The sequence below is a fragment of the Entelurus aequoreus genome, linkage group LG03 (genome assembly GCF_033978785.1).
Source record: "Entelurus aequoreus isolate RoL-2023_Sb linkage group LG03, RoL_Eaeq_v1.1, whole genome shotgun sequence".
Taxonomy (NCBI): Eukaryota; Metazoa; Chordata; class Actinopteri; order Syngnathiformes; family Syngnathidae; genus Entelurus; species Entelurus aequoreus.
In genome coordinates, this window is record NC_084733.1 from 59,647,985 (window position 1) to 59,669,150 (window position 21,166).

General features: G+C 40.0%; 1 protein-coding gene across 5 annotated transcripts in view; it reads right to left on the reverse strand.

Moving 5' to 3' along the window:
- Positions 1-8,825: 8,825 nt before the first annotated feature.
- kiaa1109 (KIAA1109 ortholog) overlaps positions 8,826-21,166 on the reverse strand; it is a 260,969-nt gene continuing 248,628 nt past the window's right edge. For all 5 annotated transcript variants that reach the window (XM_062042306.1, XM_062042308.1, XM_062042307.1 and 2 more), the window contains 3 exons: positions 14,075-14,209; positions 12,785-12,950; positions 8,826-9,561 (listed from right to left, as the gene is read on the reverse strand). In XM_062042306.1, the coding sequence (XP_061898290.1) occupies positions 9,339-9,561; positions 12,785-12,950; positions 14,075-14,209 (524 nt within the window). In that variant the 3' untranslated portion in view covers positions 8,826-9,338. The remainder of the gene's footprint in view (positions 9,562-12,784; positions 12,951-14,074; positions 14,210-21,166) is intronic.

A 21,166-nucleotide genomic window follows, 5' to 3' on the forward strand; every position in this document is an offset into this window, starting at 1 on the left:
AATACAAACACAATAATCCAAAATAATCAGTCTTATAAAATACAACAGGGTCAGCAGCAATCTAAAACCATTTAATGTCATGCATCATTATTTATCTCTTAACAATTTTTCCTCCGTCATAACCTGCATTTTAGAATTTTAGCTTTAGAGCAGTGGTTCTCAACCTTTTTTCCAGTGATGTACCCCCTAATTAGAGCAATGCATTTTTGGTTGAAAAAAAATAAAGAAGTGGCGGCGTGGCGAAGTTGGTAGAGTGGCTGTGCCAGCAATCGGAGTGTTGCTGGTTACTGGGGTTCAATCCCCACCTTCTACCTTCCTAGTCACGTCCGTTGTGTCCTTGGGCAAGACACTTCACCCTTTGCCTCTGATGGCTGCTGGTTAGCGCCTTGCATGGCAGCTCCGGCCATCAGTGTGTGAATGTGTGTGTGAATGGGTAAATGTGGAAATACTGTCAAAGCGCTTTGAGTACCTTGAAGGTAGAAAAGCGCTATACAAGTATAACCCATTTATCATTATTTATTTATAAAATACAGCATAATTTAATCAATTTCTGATTTATTAAATTGTATAACAGTGCAACATATTGCTCATTTGTTGTGGTCTTACTTGAACTATTTGGAAAAAAAGATATAAGAATAACTAAAACGTTTTGAAAATTAAACAAGTGATTAAATTATAATAAAGATTTCTATACATATAATCAATCATCAACCTTCTTTGGATATTGTAATAGTGATCCATCTGGACTCGTGAACTTAATTCTAAATATTTACTTTGTTGAAGTATTATTCTATAATTATATTTATAAGGATTTTTGAATTGTTGCTATTTTTAGAATATTTAAAAATCTCACGTACCCCTTGGCATACCTTCAAGTACCCCCCTTTGAGAACTACTGATTTAGACTATAAAAAAAAATCCTTTGTCACACACGTCATTAGACTGTACAACTCCTCTCTGGGGGGGCTAGGATGACAGGGAATGCAAAACAATAACAGTGCAATACTTTTTCATAACATGGTCGCTAATGCCTAGTTTCTCTTGTTATATTCTTATTTTACTGTTCTATTTTTATTCTCATTGTAATATTTTTCTATTTTGTTTCCATTAGTTACTTTTTAAATTCAATCTCACTTTTGTACACATATAAAACAACTCAATCCAACCATAAATTACCCCATTCCAGGTAGTTTTTGGAGAACCTGACTAAACCTATCTTTTATCAAAAACAGGTTCAGCAATTAGTCTTATCGATCCCGGTCTCTCCAGGCAGACAATGTTTACACTTTAAGCAAAACTGCTTACCTTGTGAAGCGCGCGTGCAACATTTGTCTGCCTGATAGAGAGAGCGGGAGCGGCTGTCGACCTGTAGTTTCTGGACCATCCTGTTCGTGACACCAATTTGTGTAGGCTTAAACAGCAACAAAAGTGAATTTAGAACAACAAGTTTATTTACTCATAGTCAAAAGTGCATAAGTTGGATTGTTTTGTCCCTGCAAACAAACGGCCGTCCTCCGGAGGACTCACAAAAAGCAATCTCTCTCGAGTCCCGGTCTCCTGCCATTTTTATCTGTCTGTTCGTGCATCACTCTGTTTTTTCTCTTACTCTTGTGGTCTTCGACATGTTTGTTTTTGCAACATCCTTGAATCCCTTAATCATACTTAGACAATCAAAACATTCTGTAGACAGGTTGGCACGACTTAATGTTCACTTTTGTCCCACACCCGGTCCATTCAATGGCACAGAATAGAAGAGAAATTGAATGAGCGTACATTCTTGACAGACATGAAATATAGTTCAAAGGTCAGAAATTCTACTACAGCATCCTTGGTTGAGTTTGCACAACCCCACTATCGATTGCTTACATGGTAGAATTACAGGTTGGAGTGTAAATTGTCATGTTAATTGCCTTCGCTCTGGCTTGGTGTCAGTTAAGGATGGTCCCTCGGAGCCTCTTGAAATTTCTGACCTGTCTAACATCCCCACGTGTTATCACGATCTAGCAGAGGTATTTAGTAAAGAGAAAGCTTTATCTCTACCTCCTTGTGATGGACCCGAGTGGTGGTATACTTAAATCTAATAAAAATGTTGCTAAAAACAAATATAAAATATTAAGAAACCAATGTAGTGAGAGCAGCTGTCCAAAATAAGGGAAGATGATTTTGTTCGTTCACAATTTATTGCAATACAAATTTTAAAAAATAGTCCAGTTGACAACGCTAAAAATATATATAGTGAGGGTACAGCTGCAACAGGCTTAGGGGGTCAGCGTCCTGGCTCCGCACACTTCTACGGCATCCTCCTGCACACAGAATTAAAACAGAGGCAGGCCACGGGGATACAATCTTCTAAAACCACGGAGACGCTCTCCGGGCTGACGCCACACTTACACGCAAGGCAGGGTTTCCCCTGCCCTTGCTGTAGTTCCACGTCGAAGTCTTGGGTACGCCCACTCTCCTCGCCAGTCGCCGGTCACTCGCGGGACATACGTGCCCGTACCCGTCCCGTCTCTTGGTCGCTCCCGGGGGTAGCCGCAGGTCTCTGGGCCCCAATCGCCTCCTGTCCACAGAACCACACAGCCAGCGTACAACGCACGAGCCCGCAAGCCCACAGCCCAAGGCAGTTGGTTGCCCCCACAGATCCACAACACACGTCACTTACTTCGGAGGCAGAGTTTCCTCTGCCCCTGCGTGTTGTGGGCTTCTTGGGGTTCACTCCGGTAGCCTGCGGGGTCTGCTGTGTAGTCCGGGGGTTCCTTCCCACCCTGCGTGCGTCCACCCGGTTGCTCTTGGCAAAGCCTGTCGATCCTCTCCGGTCGCTTCCCCCTGCAGTCCTTCCTTGCCTGTTCTCTCCTTTTAAATGTGCAGTCCTAATGCTCCACAGGTGCGTCTAATTTCAGGTGCCGTTCGATTGGGCACCTTGGTTACTAGGGGCGTCAAGCTAAAAGGGGCGAGTTTTAAAATGCCAGCAAAGTCCACAAGGTGTAAAAACATGCAATTAAAAATACAATCAAATTCCGAAGTGTAAAAACATGCAATTAAAAATACAATCAAATTCTAAAATGTAAAAACATGCAATTAAAAATACAATAAAATTCTAAAATGTAAAAACATGCAATTAAAATCCACAGCAATAACACACTAAGACATGCATGGCATAAAAACATAAAAAATAAAATCCCCTACTTGTGTCCCATCACATAAGGATGTTACATAATATGAAAACCAAGCAAACGTTTAATAGGCTTGATGATGTTATGTCTATCAGCCTGGACAGCAGGTGTTGAGAGCAAAGTTCAACTCCCAGGTGTTATTGGAGGAGGGAGAGATGTCAGAGGGGCTATCAGTGTGATGTGATAGAAGGCACACACTTGAGGAAGCTGAGGAAACAGAGCACTTGAAGCGCCAACTTTAAATTCTACATCAAGTTTAGTGGAGGGCTGAAAGAAGCCAAAGTACTTGTTAAAAGACATCAAGGAACTGGACAAATACTGAACATGACATCATACTGACTACAAGGGCATAAACAATACAACTCATAAAGACTTGCTGCTGAAGCTAAAGCCAACAACTACAAAAATAACAGATCATGACAGATTCTACAACATTAAAAGTAATAAATTACTTTCTTTGACTATCACTAAAAAGTTATTACGTGTTAATATTTTCCCAATACCTTCCCTTCTTTCAAACAGTAAGTGAACATTATGTAAAAATTTTAAAAGTTATGGTGTAAATGAACTATCTGTAACAGACATGGAGAGGGGGTAAGCTCTGCTTCTTCCTACTACTTTTTAGATATGTTGAAATATGCAAGTGTAACCAGATGATGTTCCTTAATGTAATTTGTTAAACATGTCTGAAACAAATAAATAATTACATGACATAACACAACATAGCATAATATTAATGAATAACTGGGCCTTACTTAAGCCTGAACGTTTTAAGTACAAGCATTTCTTAAAACATAAGAAATGCAAAAACCACGACTTCATTTTTCATCATTTACTAAAATTAACAATTTATTGGAAACACAAAAGACACATTTTTAACTAATCATAACATAATAAAATAGATTTTACATCTTTTTTAATTGCATTGTAATAGGACTTGCTATATAGTAAGTTTGCGATCATATAGGTTTGATAATGTATACATATATTTAAAAAAAATTGTAGAGACTGTAGGAGTTGAAACTATGTTCACTGTGCCTCTAATTTCTGCACAAACTGGGAGGGCACATAAACAAAGGGTCCATGGAGGCCACTTTACAGCAATGAAAGCGTGTATACAGTGGAGCACTGCTGTGAGATTTGCAAACTCTAGTTCCTGCAAACAGGTCAAGGACAGGGGGCACAATTATGCCACACAAAATAATTTGTACAAGAATATTCCAACATTATTGTTACACATGATTTTGAGCATCAAAATATCAATGATAAATATGTTGAAGAGGTTCATTTAGCCTACTGATGTGTATTTATAAATGGTTTATTTAAAAAAAAAAATCAATGATAAATGCTGTCATTTCATGCACTTTCCGATATGAAAATTATATTAATACCTTCAGGTTATATTTGTCATCTTTTGTTGGGAAGAATTGTCATACGTTCTTGGGTAGCAGGTTATAGTTGGAAAATTAAGTTTTGACTGATCCAATCCTCAAATGTTTCAATACTTGACTTAGGTGATCTATGTATCCATCTATCCATCAATCTTCTTCCGCTTATCCGAAGTCTGGTTGCCGGGGTGCAACGAACGCCCTGCTACTTCGTCCAGCTCTTTCCGGGGGATCCCGAGGCGTTCCCTGGCCAGCTGGGAGACATAATCTCTCAACCGTGTCCTGGGTCTTCCCTGTGGTCTCCTACCGGTTGGACGCGCCTTAAACACCTCCCCAGGGAGGCATTCGGGAGGCATTCTGACCAGATGCCAGAACCACCTCATCTGCTCCTCTCGATGTGGAGGAGCAGCGGCTTTAATCTGAACTCCCGAATGACAGAGCGGGAGAGCCCCACCACCCGGTGTAGGAAACTCATTTCGGCCGCTTGTACCCAGATCTTGTCTTCGGTCATAACCCAAAGCTCATGACCATAGGTGAGGATGGGAACGTAGATCGACCGGTAAATTGAGAGCTTTGCCTTACGGCTCAGCTCCTTTTTCACCATGACGGACTGATGTAGTTTCCGCATCACTGCAGACACCGCACCAATCTACCTGTTGATCTCATAATCCACTCTTCCCTCACCTGTGAACAAGACCCCGAGGTACTTGAACTATGCCACTTCAGGCAGGATCTCCTCAACCTGGAGATGACACTCCACCCTTCTCTGAGCGAGAACCATGGACTCGGGCTTGGAAGTGCTGATTTTCATCTCAGCCGCTGCACACTCAGCTGCGAACCGATTGTGTAAGAGCTGAAGATCCTGGCCAGATGAAGCCAGAAGGACCACATCATCCGCAAAAAGCAAATACCTAATCCTGCAGCCGCCAAACCAGATCCCCTCAACGCCCTGACTGTGCCTAGAAATTCTGTCCATAAAAATTGTAAACAAAATCGCCCTGGCAGTGTCCAACTCTGACTGGAAACTGGTCCGACTTACTGCCGGCAATGCGGACCAAGCTCTGACACTGATCATACAGGGAGCGGACGACCATAATCAGGCAGTCCGATACCCCATACTCTCTGAGCACTCTCCACAGGACTTCCTGAGGGACACGGTCAAATGCCTTCTCCAAGTATACAAAACCCATGTTGACTGGTTGGGCAAACTCCCATGCACCCCCAAGGATCCTGCCTAGATCATAGAGCCGGTCCACAGTTCCACGACCAGGACGAAAACCACACTGTTCCTCCTGAATCCGAGGTTCGACTATCTGGCAAGTCCTCCTCTCCAGTACACCTGAATAGATCTTACCGGGAAGGCTGAGGAGTGTGATCTCAAGAGTGTCAGAACACACCCTCCGGTTACCCTTTTTAAGTAGAGAAACCACCACCCCATTCTTCCAAACCAAGGCACCACCCCCAATGTCTATGCAATACTGCAGAGTCTTGTCAACCACGACAGCCCCACAGCATCCAGAGCGTTTAGGAATTTCGGGCGGATCTCATCCACCGCCAGGGCCCTGCCACCGAAGAGCCTCTTAACTACTGCAGAGTCCCCAGGCACTGATTTCTCATTGGAAAACATGTAGGTGGGATTGAGGAGGTCTTCAAAGTATTCCTTCCACTGATCCACAACATCCCGAGTTGACATCAGCAGCACATCGTCCAACCATACACGGTGTTGACAGTGCACTGCTCCCCCCTCCTTAGGATGATGGTCCAAAATCGCTTTGAAGCCGTCCGGAAGTCGTTCTCCATGGCCTCTTCAAACTCTTTCCATGTCCAAGTTTTTTGCCTCTACGACCGCCAAAGCCGCACACCGCTTGGCCTGTTGGTACCTGTCCGCTGCCTCCAGAGCCCCTTGGGCCAAAAGGACCCAATAGGACTCTCTCTTCAGCTTGACCGCATTCTGGGATTATCGCCACGGCAGACACTAACCACCTTGCGGCCACAGCTCCTGATCTGCTGCCTCGACAATAGAGGCACGGAACATGGTCCATTCGGACTCAATGTGCAGCGCCTCCCTAATAACATGTTCGACGTTCTTCCGGAGGTGGGAATTGAAACTGTCTCTCTGACGGGAGATTCTGCCAAACAGTCCCAGCAGAACCTCACTATGCGTTTGGGCCTGCCAGGTCTGTCCGGCATCCTCCCCCATCATTGGCGCCGACTCACCAACAAGTGGTGAATGGTTGAAAACTCCGCCCCTCTCTCCAATTGAGTGTCCAGAAAATGAGACCACAAATCCGATGACACAACCACAAAGTCGATCATCAAACTGCGGCCTAGGGTGACCATATATGCACTTGGCACCAGGACACCCCTATGTTTGAACATGGTGTTTTTATGGCCAATCTGTGACAAACACAAAAGTCCAATAACAAAACACCACTCTGGTTCAGATCATGGTGTCCATTCCTCCCAATCACGCCTCTGGTCTCACTGTCATTGCTGTCAGTGATCCATATACCGTATATAACTGATTATATTTGTTTATGATATGGAAGCGGTACAAACTACAACATGGCCGACGGGGAGAAGACACTGTTGAAGTGAAGTCGCGTAAATAAGACCGCCCAAAAAACGGCACATCCTGAAGAGACGGTCTGAAAGCGGCTTGAATATGGTCTGTAAAACGAAATCTATTGCACAGTTTGACCATTAAAGGTTATGTAGACCACAAGGAAGTGTTTTAAAATGTAAAAATAAATATCATATTATGATTATGATATGAAAACAAACTTCTTGTTTTTTGCTATACCTTTTCAGGTGTCGATAAAAGCACTACTCAGTTTGTCATACGAGAGAGTAGGCTACACACGTTTTCTGTACATTTTGTACTACACTGGATTGCTGTCGATCATTCTTGCTCACAGACCGCTCAGATTTATCAGGAAAATGTTTCTTTTTGCGCCCAGGACGCGAGGGCACCAAAAGCCCACTGATTTCATCGAAGTTACTTTATCGTTGATGCATTAATTTTGTCACAATCACGGCAAAACAGACGCCAAGCAAGCAAATATGAATGCTGCCATTAATGATGACGTCTTAAAATTTCAGCACACTGTCTAGAACCCCAAGATGCAGAGATGGCAGGCGTACAGGTAAACATGACTTTAATGTCAAAAGGAAATAGTGCAGCTGGGAACATGCAATTGAAACAATGATCGAGCTGTTTGCAGGGCAGGCTGGTTTATAAAGAAGTCTGATTGGCAAACTGGAACAGGTGTGCTCAGATTGCCAATCAAGGACATGTGTGGGAGACAGAGATGGGGCCAAAGTATAATGAGGCAAACAAGACGTACCACTGAAAATAAGAGCACTTGAAAGGAAACAATACCAAACACAGTAGAGAAAATAAAGTCCAAACATGTCACAACAATCATTTTGCATTATTTAAGTTCAAATAGCTTAAAATAGTTTGTTAAATGAACAGATTTAAATGCACATGTAAATTAGCTAGACTACATGTTCCTTTGTATTTTTTCACTAAAAGATATTTTATTTAAGCAGAGAGATGTTTACTTTACATAACTGTTTAATTTAAATACATACTTTCAGTTGATATAATTGATAAAGGTTTTAGATAAACAATACCATTCCAAACAATGGGTTGTCTTCTTTTATCAACATAACACAAATAACCTTTTACAACCAACATTAAACTGCTTGAGTTAATCAAGTTGTAATGGTATATGGGTAAGTGAATATTAAAATCCCAACACACAAATGTACCAGTGTGCAACTGCACCATTCGGTCTTGGTCGGACCATTTCAAACAATAATTAACAAAAGCTGAGCTATACCTGTGAGTAGTCAAACAATACTGAAACATTGGTGCAATATCAAGTACAAGGATTGTGTGTCATGTTAAGAAAACTTAATTTAACTGATTCAACTGCTGTGAAACACCAAACAGTGTTTATCAGAAAACGCTCGCACTGAAAAAAGTTGCGTTTGCGTCACCATCATCAACCTAAATGCAAGTAAGAAAGGAGAAAAATGACAACGTGTGGGATATTTTGATTTTATAGCACTAAATAAAGTAATTGTTGTTCTTTTCCGGTTTACTATTTGTTTAAAATGTAATAGGTTTTTCATTTTAGCAGATTCCATAATGAAACAGAACGCAGTCAGGACAGGTAGTGAGTGTGCCATACAATCACAAAGGCATTTACCCATAAATAATTCTGAGCCTTTCAAAAATAAAACACGAGATTAATTTAAAATTCAACGTCATTATTTTATTAATTAGGAAACCAACACATTTACGAAATTTCCTTATATACACTGCCTACAATGTGGATTTAAAAAAGACACAAATATGCCTGATGCATTTTACATGGCCATAAATAAGGATGTAATTACTGATTCATGAAGTGGCAGATTATGTCCCTAAGGTCCCGGTGTTCATTTGTTCACATTTGGAAAAACATCCATAAAAAAAATACAATCCATAAAGCATCATTTACCATGTGTTCCACGGGAAACAGAGAAAAGGCAAAGTTGTAAGAAATCATTTCTCATGAAAAATCGGATAGCATTAAAAAAAGGTGCGAGAGGTCATTGTGAAGAAGAAGCATGGTTGTAATCATTAAAGCAATCAAACGATCATAAAGCAATCATGGTGGCTCATGAGGAAATCTACACAGCTAGTGGTGTACAGTAAACAGCCATGGAAAATACCATTTATGTAAGAAATAATCCAGTGTAGTTCAGATGAACTTCTGACGTGTCAGTGCAAATGTTCCTCCTTCTCCCGGCCTTTCTTGTCCTTCTCATCCTGCAAGGCGGTGCCCAGCTTCTTGATGAGCACAGACAGAACCTTGTCCAGTGGGTCCATCACACCTCTCTGCAGCCACTTAGGAATTGTAGTCCTGGCATGGTGGAAGCCCAGTTTTTGCAAAATGTAGTCCACACCCACTGGGTCGATTTTACGGCCCGTCCAGGAGATGAGCCTGAAGATAAAGACCATGTTTGGATTAGTTGTTGTTTTGTTGGGAATGAAGCTGAACATCAGGTTTAAGTCAAACCATGTCCTGACATCCCCTTCGTTCATTCCACAGGAAGAGACTTGAGTAGTTATGCTTAAGAATTCTAATCGTTTTTGTTTAGTGGGGACAACATGGCATCTCTTTGATGTGTCACAGCGGCCACTATCTCCCCGAACTGTTCCAGAGTACTGGGTGAGAGCATACTTGCCAACCTTGAGACCTCCGATTTCGGGAGGTGGGGGTGTGGGGCGGAGGCGTGGTTGGGGGCGTTGTTAAGAGGGGAGAAGTATATTTACAGCTAGAATTCACCAAGTCAAGTATTTCATATATATATATATATATACATCCTGAAAATATGCAAACAAAACTGTGTTTAGATAATTGATACTTCAAACTTGCATAAATAAATCTTAAGGAATATAACATAACTTGACTTCTGAGAGCTTCAAAATGTAATGAATAAAATGCTAAAGTTGTTGATAAACAAGCAATTATTTTAATAATTAAATATGGTCATTTTAAATGAATTATTATGATAATTTAAAATTAATTATTTGAAATATGTTTATTTTAATGTATGGCTGGATGAATAAGGAGTCAGAAAAAATACAAATAAAAATACAATTAATTTTGATGTTTTTAGCAAAATATAGTAAAAATGTTTTTATTTTTTTTATTTTTAAAATTAATAAATATATTTATTTTTAGGTAAGATAAACATAATACAATGTATCTCTAGTCTGGATGATTTAGTTCTTGTCACCCTGTTGATCCTCCCGTCTCTTCCCCAAGATGGCTCCATGACCTGGGCAAATGCCTGGAGATGCCCTACGTCAACAACACGGCCGGTGGCCCGTCGGTGCGCAGCTCGTACATCGCCGCCCTCTACTTCACCCTCAGCAGCCTGACCAGCCTCGGCTTTGGCAACGTGTGCGCCAACACGAACGCCGAGAAGATCTTCTCCACCTGCACCATGCTCATCGGCGGTATGCCGGATGCCTCGTATGGAATAGCGTGATTGGGCAGGCACGCTGTTTATATCGTGGGAAAGCGGACGTGAAAAAAGGCTGTCCTCACTCAGGTCCGCATGGAGCTGGAGGGGGCGTGGCCTCCAGCTCTGGCTGAAAATCGGGAGATTTTCGGGAGAATATTTGTCCCGGGAGGTTTTCGGGAGAGGCGCTGAATTTCGGGAGTCTCCCGGAAAATTCGGGAGGGTTGGCAAGTATGGGTGAGAGAGAAGCAACTTCTTGATTCTTCCTTATGTCTTGCATGTCTGGATAAATTGATAGTAAATCCTCTTTAAAGTGTTTGAACATTTGGTGTAACGATATGAACATATCATATCAGGGTTATTGTGACCAAAATTATCACTATTTTCACCAGGGTTATTGTGACCAAAATTATCACTATTTTCACCAATTATTATCATACTAAAATGTTTTGACCAAGATTTGTTTTTTAATAACTAAAATTGACACACTGTTAGAAAACCCACCATTGGTTTCTTATGCTTCACTGAGTGTTTTAGTCTTAGTATTTGATCTGTTTCAATGGCCAAGCTTTTATTGTTTTAAATATTGGTTTGTACTGCAATATTTGAAGATTTATTGAAACAAATAAATACAAATACAATCTATTCTTATTATTTGCTATTTTTGGCTGACGTTGTGTTCAGTGGTCCTTCAACGAACCGTAAAAACATCTCGGTCTGGTATTCCGCTGAGTATGGAACAATCACTCTGTTTTCAGAAAGCACAGCTTGTAGGTTCCATGTGCACAATTGAAAAGCTTAGATTCTCAGACAGTACTGTATTTATAGTTCATATTGTCGATACAGCGATAACTACCGTATTTTTCGGGCTATAGGGCGCGCTTAAAATCCTTTAATTTTCTCAAAAATCTACATTACGCCTTATAACCCGGTGCGCCTAATGTACGGATTAATGTGCTTACCGACCTCGAAGCAATTTTATTTGGTACATGGTGTAATGATAAGTGTGACCAGTAGATGGTAGTCACACATAAGAGATACGTGTAGACTGCAATATGACACCAGTAAACAACACCAAATCTTTAAATGTTCCACTGAAAACAAAGAACATTACACACAGAACTAAAAAATCTGTCAAAATGTTTTAGTATGACTTTGAAGCCACACCGCATGATGGATTGTTGGCCCATTACGGCTACCGTAGTCAGAGATACAAGTATTACTATGTTGTGTGTATAAGGACCGCAAAATGGCACCCATTAGCAGACATATTATCTGGCGTTTTGTTTCACAATATTATGCAAAACCAACTTTTCTTACCTTCTGGTACCAGCTGATGTGTATTTGGGATCTGCGTAAGTCCTGAAAATGTGCGCACGTCGCCACTGTAGTCCGTGCCGATACCATAGTCGATAAGCTTCTTCTATTTCTCTATCTTCTTGTTATGGGACATTCACCCTCTGCTGTTGCCATTTCTAATAAAAAGTAGTGTAAAGTTGTAACTTATATCTGTCAGTAGATTCACCTTGAAAGCGCTAAAAACTACCGGTATAGTGGGTTTACATAATTCCCCCAAGGAACTTCGGTTATTAGAGTGTTCCGGTCCGACGGTTTTTCACGGGACACATTTCCGGCGTAGTTTTTGCACTAGTGAGCCACGGATGAGGAGATGCTGCTCCGTTATTGATTTAACTAAAGTCTGAATGTCATTAAAACACTTAGTTCCATCTTTTGACACTTCTTCCACTCCCGTCCTTGCACGCTACACAGCTACAACAAAGATGACGGGGAGAAGACGCTGTCGAAGGTGAGCCACGTAAATAAAACTGCCCACAAAATGGCGCATCCTGAAGCGACTGTCAGAAAGCGACTTGAAGATGGTCTGTAAAACATAATCTATGCAACATTTTGACCAAAGAACCACCATTACAAGGAAGTGTTTTCAATTTAGAAAAAAATCATAATATGACCCCTTTAATGCACCTTATAATACGGTGCACCTTTTGTATGAAAAAAGGCCTGGATAGACCCACTCATCGGCAGTGCGCTTTATAATCCGGTGTGCCCTATGGTCCAGAAAATACGCTAATCAGCGTAATGGTCTTACTATTGATAATTTATCCTTTCAATAAGCCTGTCTCTTGCAACTTTTGTCCTACTCAAACTGATGTCTCCTGTTTTAGAAGCAGGGCTTACCTGAGAGTGGGCTCCAAGTGCCAAGTCTTGCACATGAACTCCCTCCAGTCTACCGTCGTGTAGTTGATGCCGTCTTCGTTATCTTTGTCTGTGGAGCCGTCGTCGTGCAGCGCCGTGGGGCTCCTCTGGCCAGGTCGAGCCGCAAACATACGTGGGGCAAAAAGGGCTGACACAATGAAGAAAATAAATATTGTGTTGTCACCAGAGACCAACATTCTTCATTTGAATACAAAACATTGACAGCATTTTGTTAAAAACATCCATTTATCCTTAAAAAAAGGGATTTAAAATGAGTGAAAATCTTTACTTCTTTTCCCTTACAGCAGGCCTGGGCAATTATTTAGACTGGGGGGGCCAAATTTAAAGAAAAAATGTGCCTGGGGGCCGGTATATCTGATTTTTAGGAACACTAATGCACAACCTCACAATAATGTCTGAATGTTAAAAACGTTATGACAGACCGCCTTAAAAAACGGAATGGAATTTTAAATTTTTTTACTGAACGAGACACCTAGAATGTACATGAAAATAAAGAATGTCGGATTTACAATATTAACTATGAACCATAAAACACTGAATATTGACAACATATGAACGTCACACCCCCTCTCGATCGACATATTTCATAATCAAGTGAAACGCAACAAATAGCAATATATGAACGCGAAGGGTAAAAAAAAAAAACACCTACAATCTGATATATCACTAAACTTTAGAACTTTGTTGTAAAAATCTTCCGCGTCTGTCCCTTCACCCGCTTTTCAGGTTGGCTGCTCTGGAAACACTCCCCATCCACACTGCTTGGTGCCTCATCTGAGCTGCTGTGACTTAGATTACCATAGTAACTAATTAGATTACCATAGTAACTAATTAGATTACCATATTAACTAGTATATCACACAAAAGTGCAGATTCCAACCATTGAAATACTTTGTATAGTTCAAGAGTTACGGTAATTTTAAAACATCATTATGGCGGCTCCAGTTTCGATCTTAAAGATCTAAAAATATTATTTGGGAATCTCCGGCCTGCCAGATTGAAAAGCGTAACAGGCCGCATGTGGCCCCCGGTCCTTATTTTGCCCAGGTCAGGGTTACACAATCCACACAACAACATAGTTGATGGCACCAATAAGGTCCATACTGCAGACATTAATATTGATAATATGGTCCCAAACGCTGAACAGACTATTTCCACTGCTGGTGAGTTAGATTTATTTGTTGACTCATGAAGGCGGCAGACTTATCACATATTGTTAGACATGACTGGCAAAACAGAAGGACCAAAAACCTTTCTCTTTCTCCTTCAGGTAGGCGGACACCATATCGTGGAGGAACATGATGAGCTCAGCGTCCATTGTCACACAGATGTGGTCTGTGAATTCTGTCACCACGCTGCACTCCACCTTTGGTTTGCTGTTGGAATCTGGGAAACACAAAAAAAGACACCGTAAGACGTAACAAAAAATAGGTAAGTACCATAAACTAAAGAGTGTTTCCCACTGGCACTGATGCATGCATTTGCAAAAACATTTGTAAAAAGCATGAAAAGCAAAAGAAAATATGTTTAGAAGTAGCAACAATTTACTTTCTGTCGCCTTTTTTTTTTTCTTCCAATTTCTAGATGTCAAAAATTTTAGACAGGTAATGGTCTCACTGAAGCACTCGCTGGTTGTTGAGAACAGCGATAGGCACTTTAATGTCAGAGTCGCCAAAAGACTTAACAGATTTGTTGTCAGTCTCTTTGAACAAAGTATCTACAGGGCTCTGATTACTTGCCACAATGTCGCTAAGCTAAGCTGGCAACACCTATCCCACATGCTCCACTGCTCGTGAAACCAGCCATGTCATGCTTGTAACAACAAAAACGGGAACCGGTATTTTCCACATACACTTGTAAAGAACATAATGTCATGGCTGTCTTGAGTTTCCAATAATTTCTTCAACTCTTAGTTTTTTGTGATAGAGTGACTGGTGCACATACTTGTTGGCATACTTGCCAACCTTGAGACCTCCAAATTCAGGAGATTTGTGGGGGCAGGGGAGGGTGTGTGTGTGTGTGTGTGTGAGGTGGGCAGGGCAGGGGTGGGCGGGGACAGGGCGCGAGGTTAAGGGGGAGGAGTATATTTATAGCTAGAATTCACTGAAATTCAAGTATTTCTTATATATATATATATATATATATATATATATATATATATATATATATATACATATATATATATATATAATAAAATAAATACTTGACTTTCAGTGAATTCTAGCTATATATAAATATGTATTTTATTATATATATACACTACCCTTCAAAAGTTTGGGGTCACATTGAAATGTCCTTATTTTTTAAGGAAAAGCACTGTACTTTTCAATGAAGATAACTTTAAACTAGTCTTAACTTTAAAGAAATACACTCTATACATTGCTAATGTGGTAAATGACTATTCAAGCTGCAAATGTCTGGTTTTTGGTGCAATATCTACATAGGTGTATAGAGACCCATTTCCAGCAACTATCACTCCAGTGTTCTAATGGTACAATGTGTTTGCTCATTGGCTCAGAAGACTAATTGATGATTAGAAAACCCTTGTGCAATCATGTTCACACATCTGAAAACAGTTTAGCTCGTTACAGAAGCTACCAAACTGACCTTCCTTTGAGCAGATTGAGTTTCTGGAGCATCACATTTGTGGGGTCAATTAAACGCTCAAAATGGCCACAAAAAGAGAACTTTCATCTGAAACTCGACAGTCTATTCTTGTTCTTAGAAATGAAGGCTATTCCACAAAATGGTTTGGGTGACCCCAACTTTTGAACGGTAGTGTACATATAAATAAAATAAATACTTGAATTTCAGTGTTCATTATTTACACATATACACACATAACACTCCTCTCTACTCATTGTTGTATTTGAAAGTGCAATGATTTGCAGCCAGTAGCACAGCCTTTGAAGGAGCATAGGTATGTGCAGTGTAATATTCTGGGTTGGAGTCAATAACCAGGCAAGGTGATGAAGTTACGTCTCTTTACTTCATACTTCAGAACCGACTCCCACACTTGCCGTCAGGGTGTGCAATACAACGTAAACCGTTGGCCAACCAAAAAGTAACCACAGAACACTATAGTGTTCTGTGGTTACTTTTTAAACCGTTGGCCAAAAAAAAAGTTACTTTTTGGTTGGCCAACGGTTTACGTTGTATTGCGCACCCTGACGGCAAGTGTGGGAGTCGGTTCTGAAGTATGAAGTAAAGAGCGGACGTGACGACAGGCTGTCCTCACTCAGGTCCGCACGGACCTGGAGGGGACGTGCCTTAAGTCCGGCTGGAAATTGGGAGAAATTCGGGAGAATGGTTGTCCTGGGAGATTTTCGGGAGAGGCACTGATATTCGGGAGTCTCCCGGAAAATTCGGGAGGGTTGGCAAGTATGCTTGTTGTTCACAAAAAACATTCATGAAGTTTTTTTTTTTTAATGAATTTATTATGAGTCTACTGAAAAAGTGACCACATCTGCTGGGTCAAAAGTATACATACAGCAATGTTAATATTTGGTTACATGTCACTTGGCAAGTTTCACTGCAATAAGATGCTTTTGGTAGCCATCCACAAGCTTCTGGTTGAATTTCTGACCACTCCTCTTGACAAAATTGGTGCAGTTCCGCTAAATTTGTTGGTTTTCTGACATGGACTTGTTTCTTCAGTATTGTCCACACGTTTAAGTCAGGACTTTGGGAAGGCCATTCTAAAACCTTAATTCTAGCCTGATTTAGCTTTATACTTACGAACAATTGTCTGCACAGTTGCTCTTGGGACCTTAAGATGCTTTGAAATGGCTCCAAGTGACTTTCCTGACTTGTTCAAGTCAATAATTCCTTTTTTCAGATCCGTGCTGAGTTCCTTTGACTTTCCCATAGTCTAATGACTGCATCACATGAGCCCTATTTAAATGGGCTCAGAGAAGTCAACAGGTGTTGTCAATCAAAATCACTCACATGAAGTTAAGAGGACAAGCCATGAAGCTAATTTTATTTGATTGTAACTTTTCTACATCACCAAAATTGATAATGTATGTTGCTGTATGTATACTTTTGACCCAGCAGATTTGGTCACATTTTCAGTAGACCCATAATAAATTCATAAAAGAACCAAACTTCATGAATGTTTTTTGTGACAAACAAGTATGTGCTCCAATCACTCTATCACAAAAAAATAAGAGTTGTAGAAATTGCCATATTTTTCTGACTATAAGTCGCAGTTTTTTTCATAGTTTGGCCGGGGGTGCGACTTATACTCAGAGCGACTTATGGGTGATATTATTAACGCATTACCGTAAAATATCAAATAATATTATTTAGCTCATTTACGTAAGAGACTAGACGTATAAGATTTCATCGGATTTAGCGATTAGGAGTGACAGATTGTTTGGTAAACGTATAGCATGTTCTATATGTTATAGTTATTTGAATGACTCTTACCATAATATGTTACATTAACATACCAGGCACGTTCTCAGTTGGTTATTTATGCGTCATATAACGTACACTTATTCAGCCTGTTGTTCACTATTCTCTGCTGCCCACTGCTCCCCAAGGGGATGGGACAAATGCAGAGGACAAATTTCACCACATCTAGTGTGTGTGTGACAATCATTGGTACTTTAATCTTTAATTTAAATCTTTAATCTTTATTTATTTTAAATTGCCTTTCAAATGTCTATTCTTGGTGTTGGATTTTATCAAATGAATTTCCCCCAAAAATGCGACTTATACTCCAGTGCGACTTATGTTTTTTTCCTTTTTTATTATGCATTTTCGGCAGGTGCGACTTATACTCCAGTGCGACTTATACTCCGAAAAATACGGTATATACACTACCGTTCAAAAGTTTGAGGTCACATTTAAATGTCCTTATTTTTGAAGGAAAAGCACTGTACTTTTCAATGAAGATAACTTTAAACTAGTCTTAACTTTAAAGAAATACACTCTATACATTGCTAATGTGGTAAATGACTATTCTAGCTGCAAATGTCTGGTTTTTGGTGCAATATCTACATAGGTGTATAGAGGCCCATTTCCAGCAACTATCACTCCGGTGTTCTAATGTGTTTGCTCATTGGCTCAGAAGGCTAATTGATGATTAGAAAACCCTTGTGCAATTATGTTCAAACATCTGAAAACAGTTTAGCTCGTTACAGAAGCTACAAAACTGACCTTCCTTTGAGCAGATTGAGTTTCTGGAGCATCACATTTGTGGGGTCTATTAAACGCTCAAAATGGCCAGAAAAAGAGAACTTTCATCTGAAACTCGACAGTCTATTCTTGTTCTTAGAAATGAAGGCTATTCCACAAAATTGTTTGGGTGACCCCAAACTTTTGAACGGTAGTGTATATATATATATATATATATATATATATATATATATATATATACATATATATATACATATATATATATATATATACATATATATATATATATATACATATATATATATATATATATATACATATATATATATATATATATATATACATATATATATATATATATATATACCAGGTAAAAGCCAGTAAATTAGAATATTTTGAAAAACTTGATTTATTTCAGTAATTGCATTCAAAAGGTGTAACTTGTACATTATATTTATTCATTGCACACAGACTGATGCATTCAAATGTTTATTTCATTTAATTTTGATGATTTGAAGTGGCAACAAATGAAAATCCAAAATTCCGTGTGTCACAAAATTAGAATATTACTTAAGGCTAATACAAAAAAGGGATTTTTAGAAATGTTGGCCAACTGAAAAGTATGAAAATGAAAAATATGAGCATGTACAATACTCAATACTTGGTTGGAGCTCCTTTTGCCTCAATTACTGCGTTAATGCGGCGTGGCATGGAGTCGATGAGTTTCTGGCACTGCTCAGGTGTTATGAGAGCCCAGGTTGCTCTGATAGTGGCCTTCAACTCTTCTGCGTTTTTGGGTCTGGCATTCTGCATCTTCCTTTTCACAATACCCCACAGATTTTCTATGGGGCTAAGGTCAGGGGAGTTGGAGGGCCAATTTAGAACAAAAATACCATGGTCCGTAAACCAGGCACGGGTAGATTTTGCGCTGTGTGCAGGCGCCAAGTCCTGTTGGAACTTGAAATCTCCATCTCCATAGAGCAGGTCAGCAGCAGGAAGCATGAAGTGCTCTAAAACTTGCTGGTAGACGGCTGCGTTGACCCTGGATCTCAGGAAACAGAGAGGACCGACACCAGCAGATGACATGGCACCCCAAACCATCACTGATGGTGGAAACTTTACACTAGACTTCAGGCAACGTGGATCCTGTGCCTCTCCTGTCTTCCTCCAGACTCTGGGACCTCGATTTCCAAAGGAAATGCAAAATTTGCTTTCGTCAGAAAACATGACTTTGGACCACTCAGCAGCAGTCCAGCTCTTTTTTTCCTTAGCCCAGGTGAGACGCTTTTCGCGCTGTTTCTTGGTCAACAGTGGCTTGACACGAGGTATGCGGCAGTTGAAACCCATGTCTTTCAAGCGTCTCTTGGTGGTGGATCTTGAAGCACTGACTCCAGCAGCTGTCCACTCCTTCTGAATCTCCCCCACATTTTTGAATGGGTTTTTTTTCACAATCTTGACCAGGGCGTGGTGATCCCTATCGCTTGTACACTTTTTCTGACCACAGTTTTTCCTTCCCTTTGCCTCTCCATTAATGTGTTTGGACACAGAGCTCTGAGAACAGCCAGCCTCTTCAGCAATAACCTTTTGTGTCTTTCCCTCCTTGTGCAATGTGTCGATGGTTGCCTTTTGGACAGCTGTCAAATCTGAAGTCTTCCCCATGTTTGTGTAGGCTTCAGAACTGGACTGAGAGACCATTTAAAGCCCTTTGCAGGTGTTTTGAGTTAATCAGCTGATTAGTTTGTGGCACCAGGTGTCTTCAAAATTTAACCCTTACACAATATTCTAATTTTGTGACACACGGAATTTTGGATTTTCATTTGTTGCCACTTCAAATCATCAAAATTAAATGAAATAAACATTTGAATGCATCAGTCTGTGTGCAATGAATAAATATAATGTACAAGTTACACCTTTTGAATGCAATTACTGAAATAAATCAAGTTTTTCAAAATATTCTAATTTACTGGCTTTTACCTGTGTATATATATATATATATATATACATATATATATAGGCAAGGCAAGGCAAGGCAAGTTTATTTGTATAGCACTTTTCATACACAAGGCAGACTCAAAGTGCTTCACAGACAACAAAGTGAAATGAAAGAAAATAAAAGCAAAATTAAAATGCAGACAATAAAAATAAAAACAGTGCGGACGTTAAAAGTTAAAAGATTAAAATATTAAAAGATTTAGCTGAAAGCTAAGGTGAACATAAAAGTTTTCAGTCTAGTTTTAAAAGTAGTCAGAGTTGGGGAAAGTCTGACATCTTCAGGAAGTTTATTCCAGCTATTTGTTGCATAGTGACTGAATGATGCTCTCCCTTGATTTGAGTTTACTCTGGGAACCGCTAACAGATTGGTCTCAGAAGATCTTAGTGATCTAGAGGGCTTATATAGTGGGAGCATATCAGTGATATACTTCGGCCCTAGACCATGTAGTGATTTATATGTGAGCAGGAGGATTTTGAAATCAATTCTCTGATGTACAGGGAGCCAATGTAAGGATTTAAGAATTGGTGTAATGTGATCACATTTTTTGGTCTTTGTTAGAACTCTAGCAGCAGCGTTCTGAACAAGCTGTAGCTGCCTGACAGTTTTTTTTGGGAAGACCTGCAAGGAGACCATTACAATAGTCTAGCCTACTGGTAATAAAGGCATGTACACGTTTTTCTAAGTCTTGAGCTGACATGAGCCCTTTAAGTCGTGTTACATTTTTGAGGTGATAGTAGGCCGATTTTGTTACTGATTTGATGTGACTGTCGAAATGTAAATCAGAATCTAAAATAACCCCAAGATTTCTGGCTTTATTTGAGGTTTTCAGGGACAGTGATTGAAGGTGTTGGATGACTTTAAACCTTTCTTTTTTAGCACCAAAAACAATGATTTCAGTTTTATCTTCATTTAGTTGTAGGAAATGTTGGCAATCCAGTGTTTGACTTGCTCAATGCACTGGCACAGAAGATCTATGGGGCGATAGTCATTTGGTGATAGCGCTACATAGATTTGGGTGTCATCGGCATAGCAATGTTATTATTTTGCATGATTTGTCCTAGTGGGAGCATATAGATGTTAAATAAAGTCGGCCCCAAGATTGAACCTTGTCACCAATGGAAACAAAATAGTTCCTATCTTGTAGATATGACTTGAACCAGCTTAAAACTGTGCCTGAGATCCCCACCCAGTTTTCCAACCTGTCC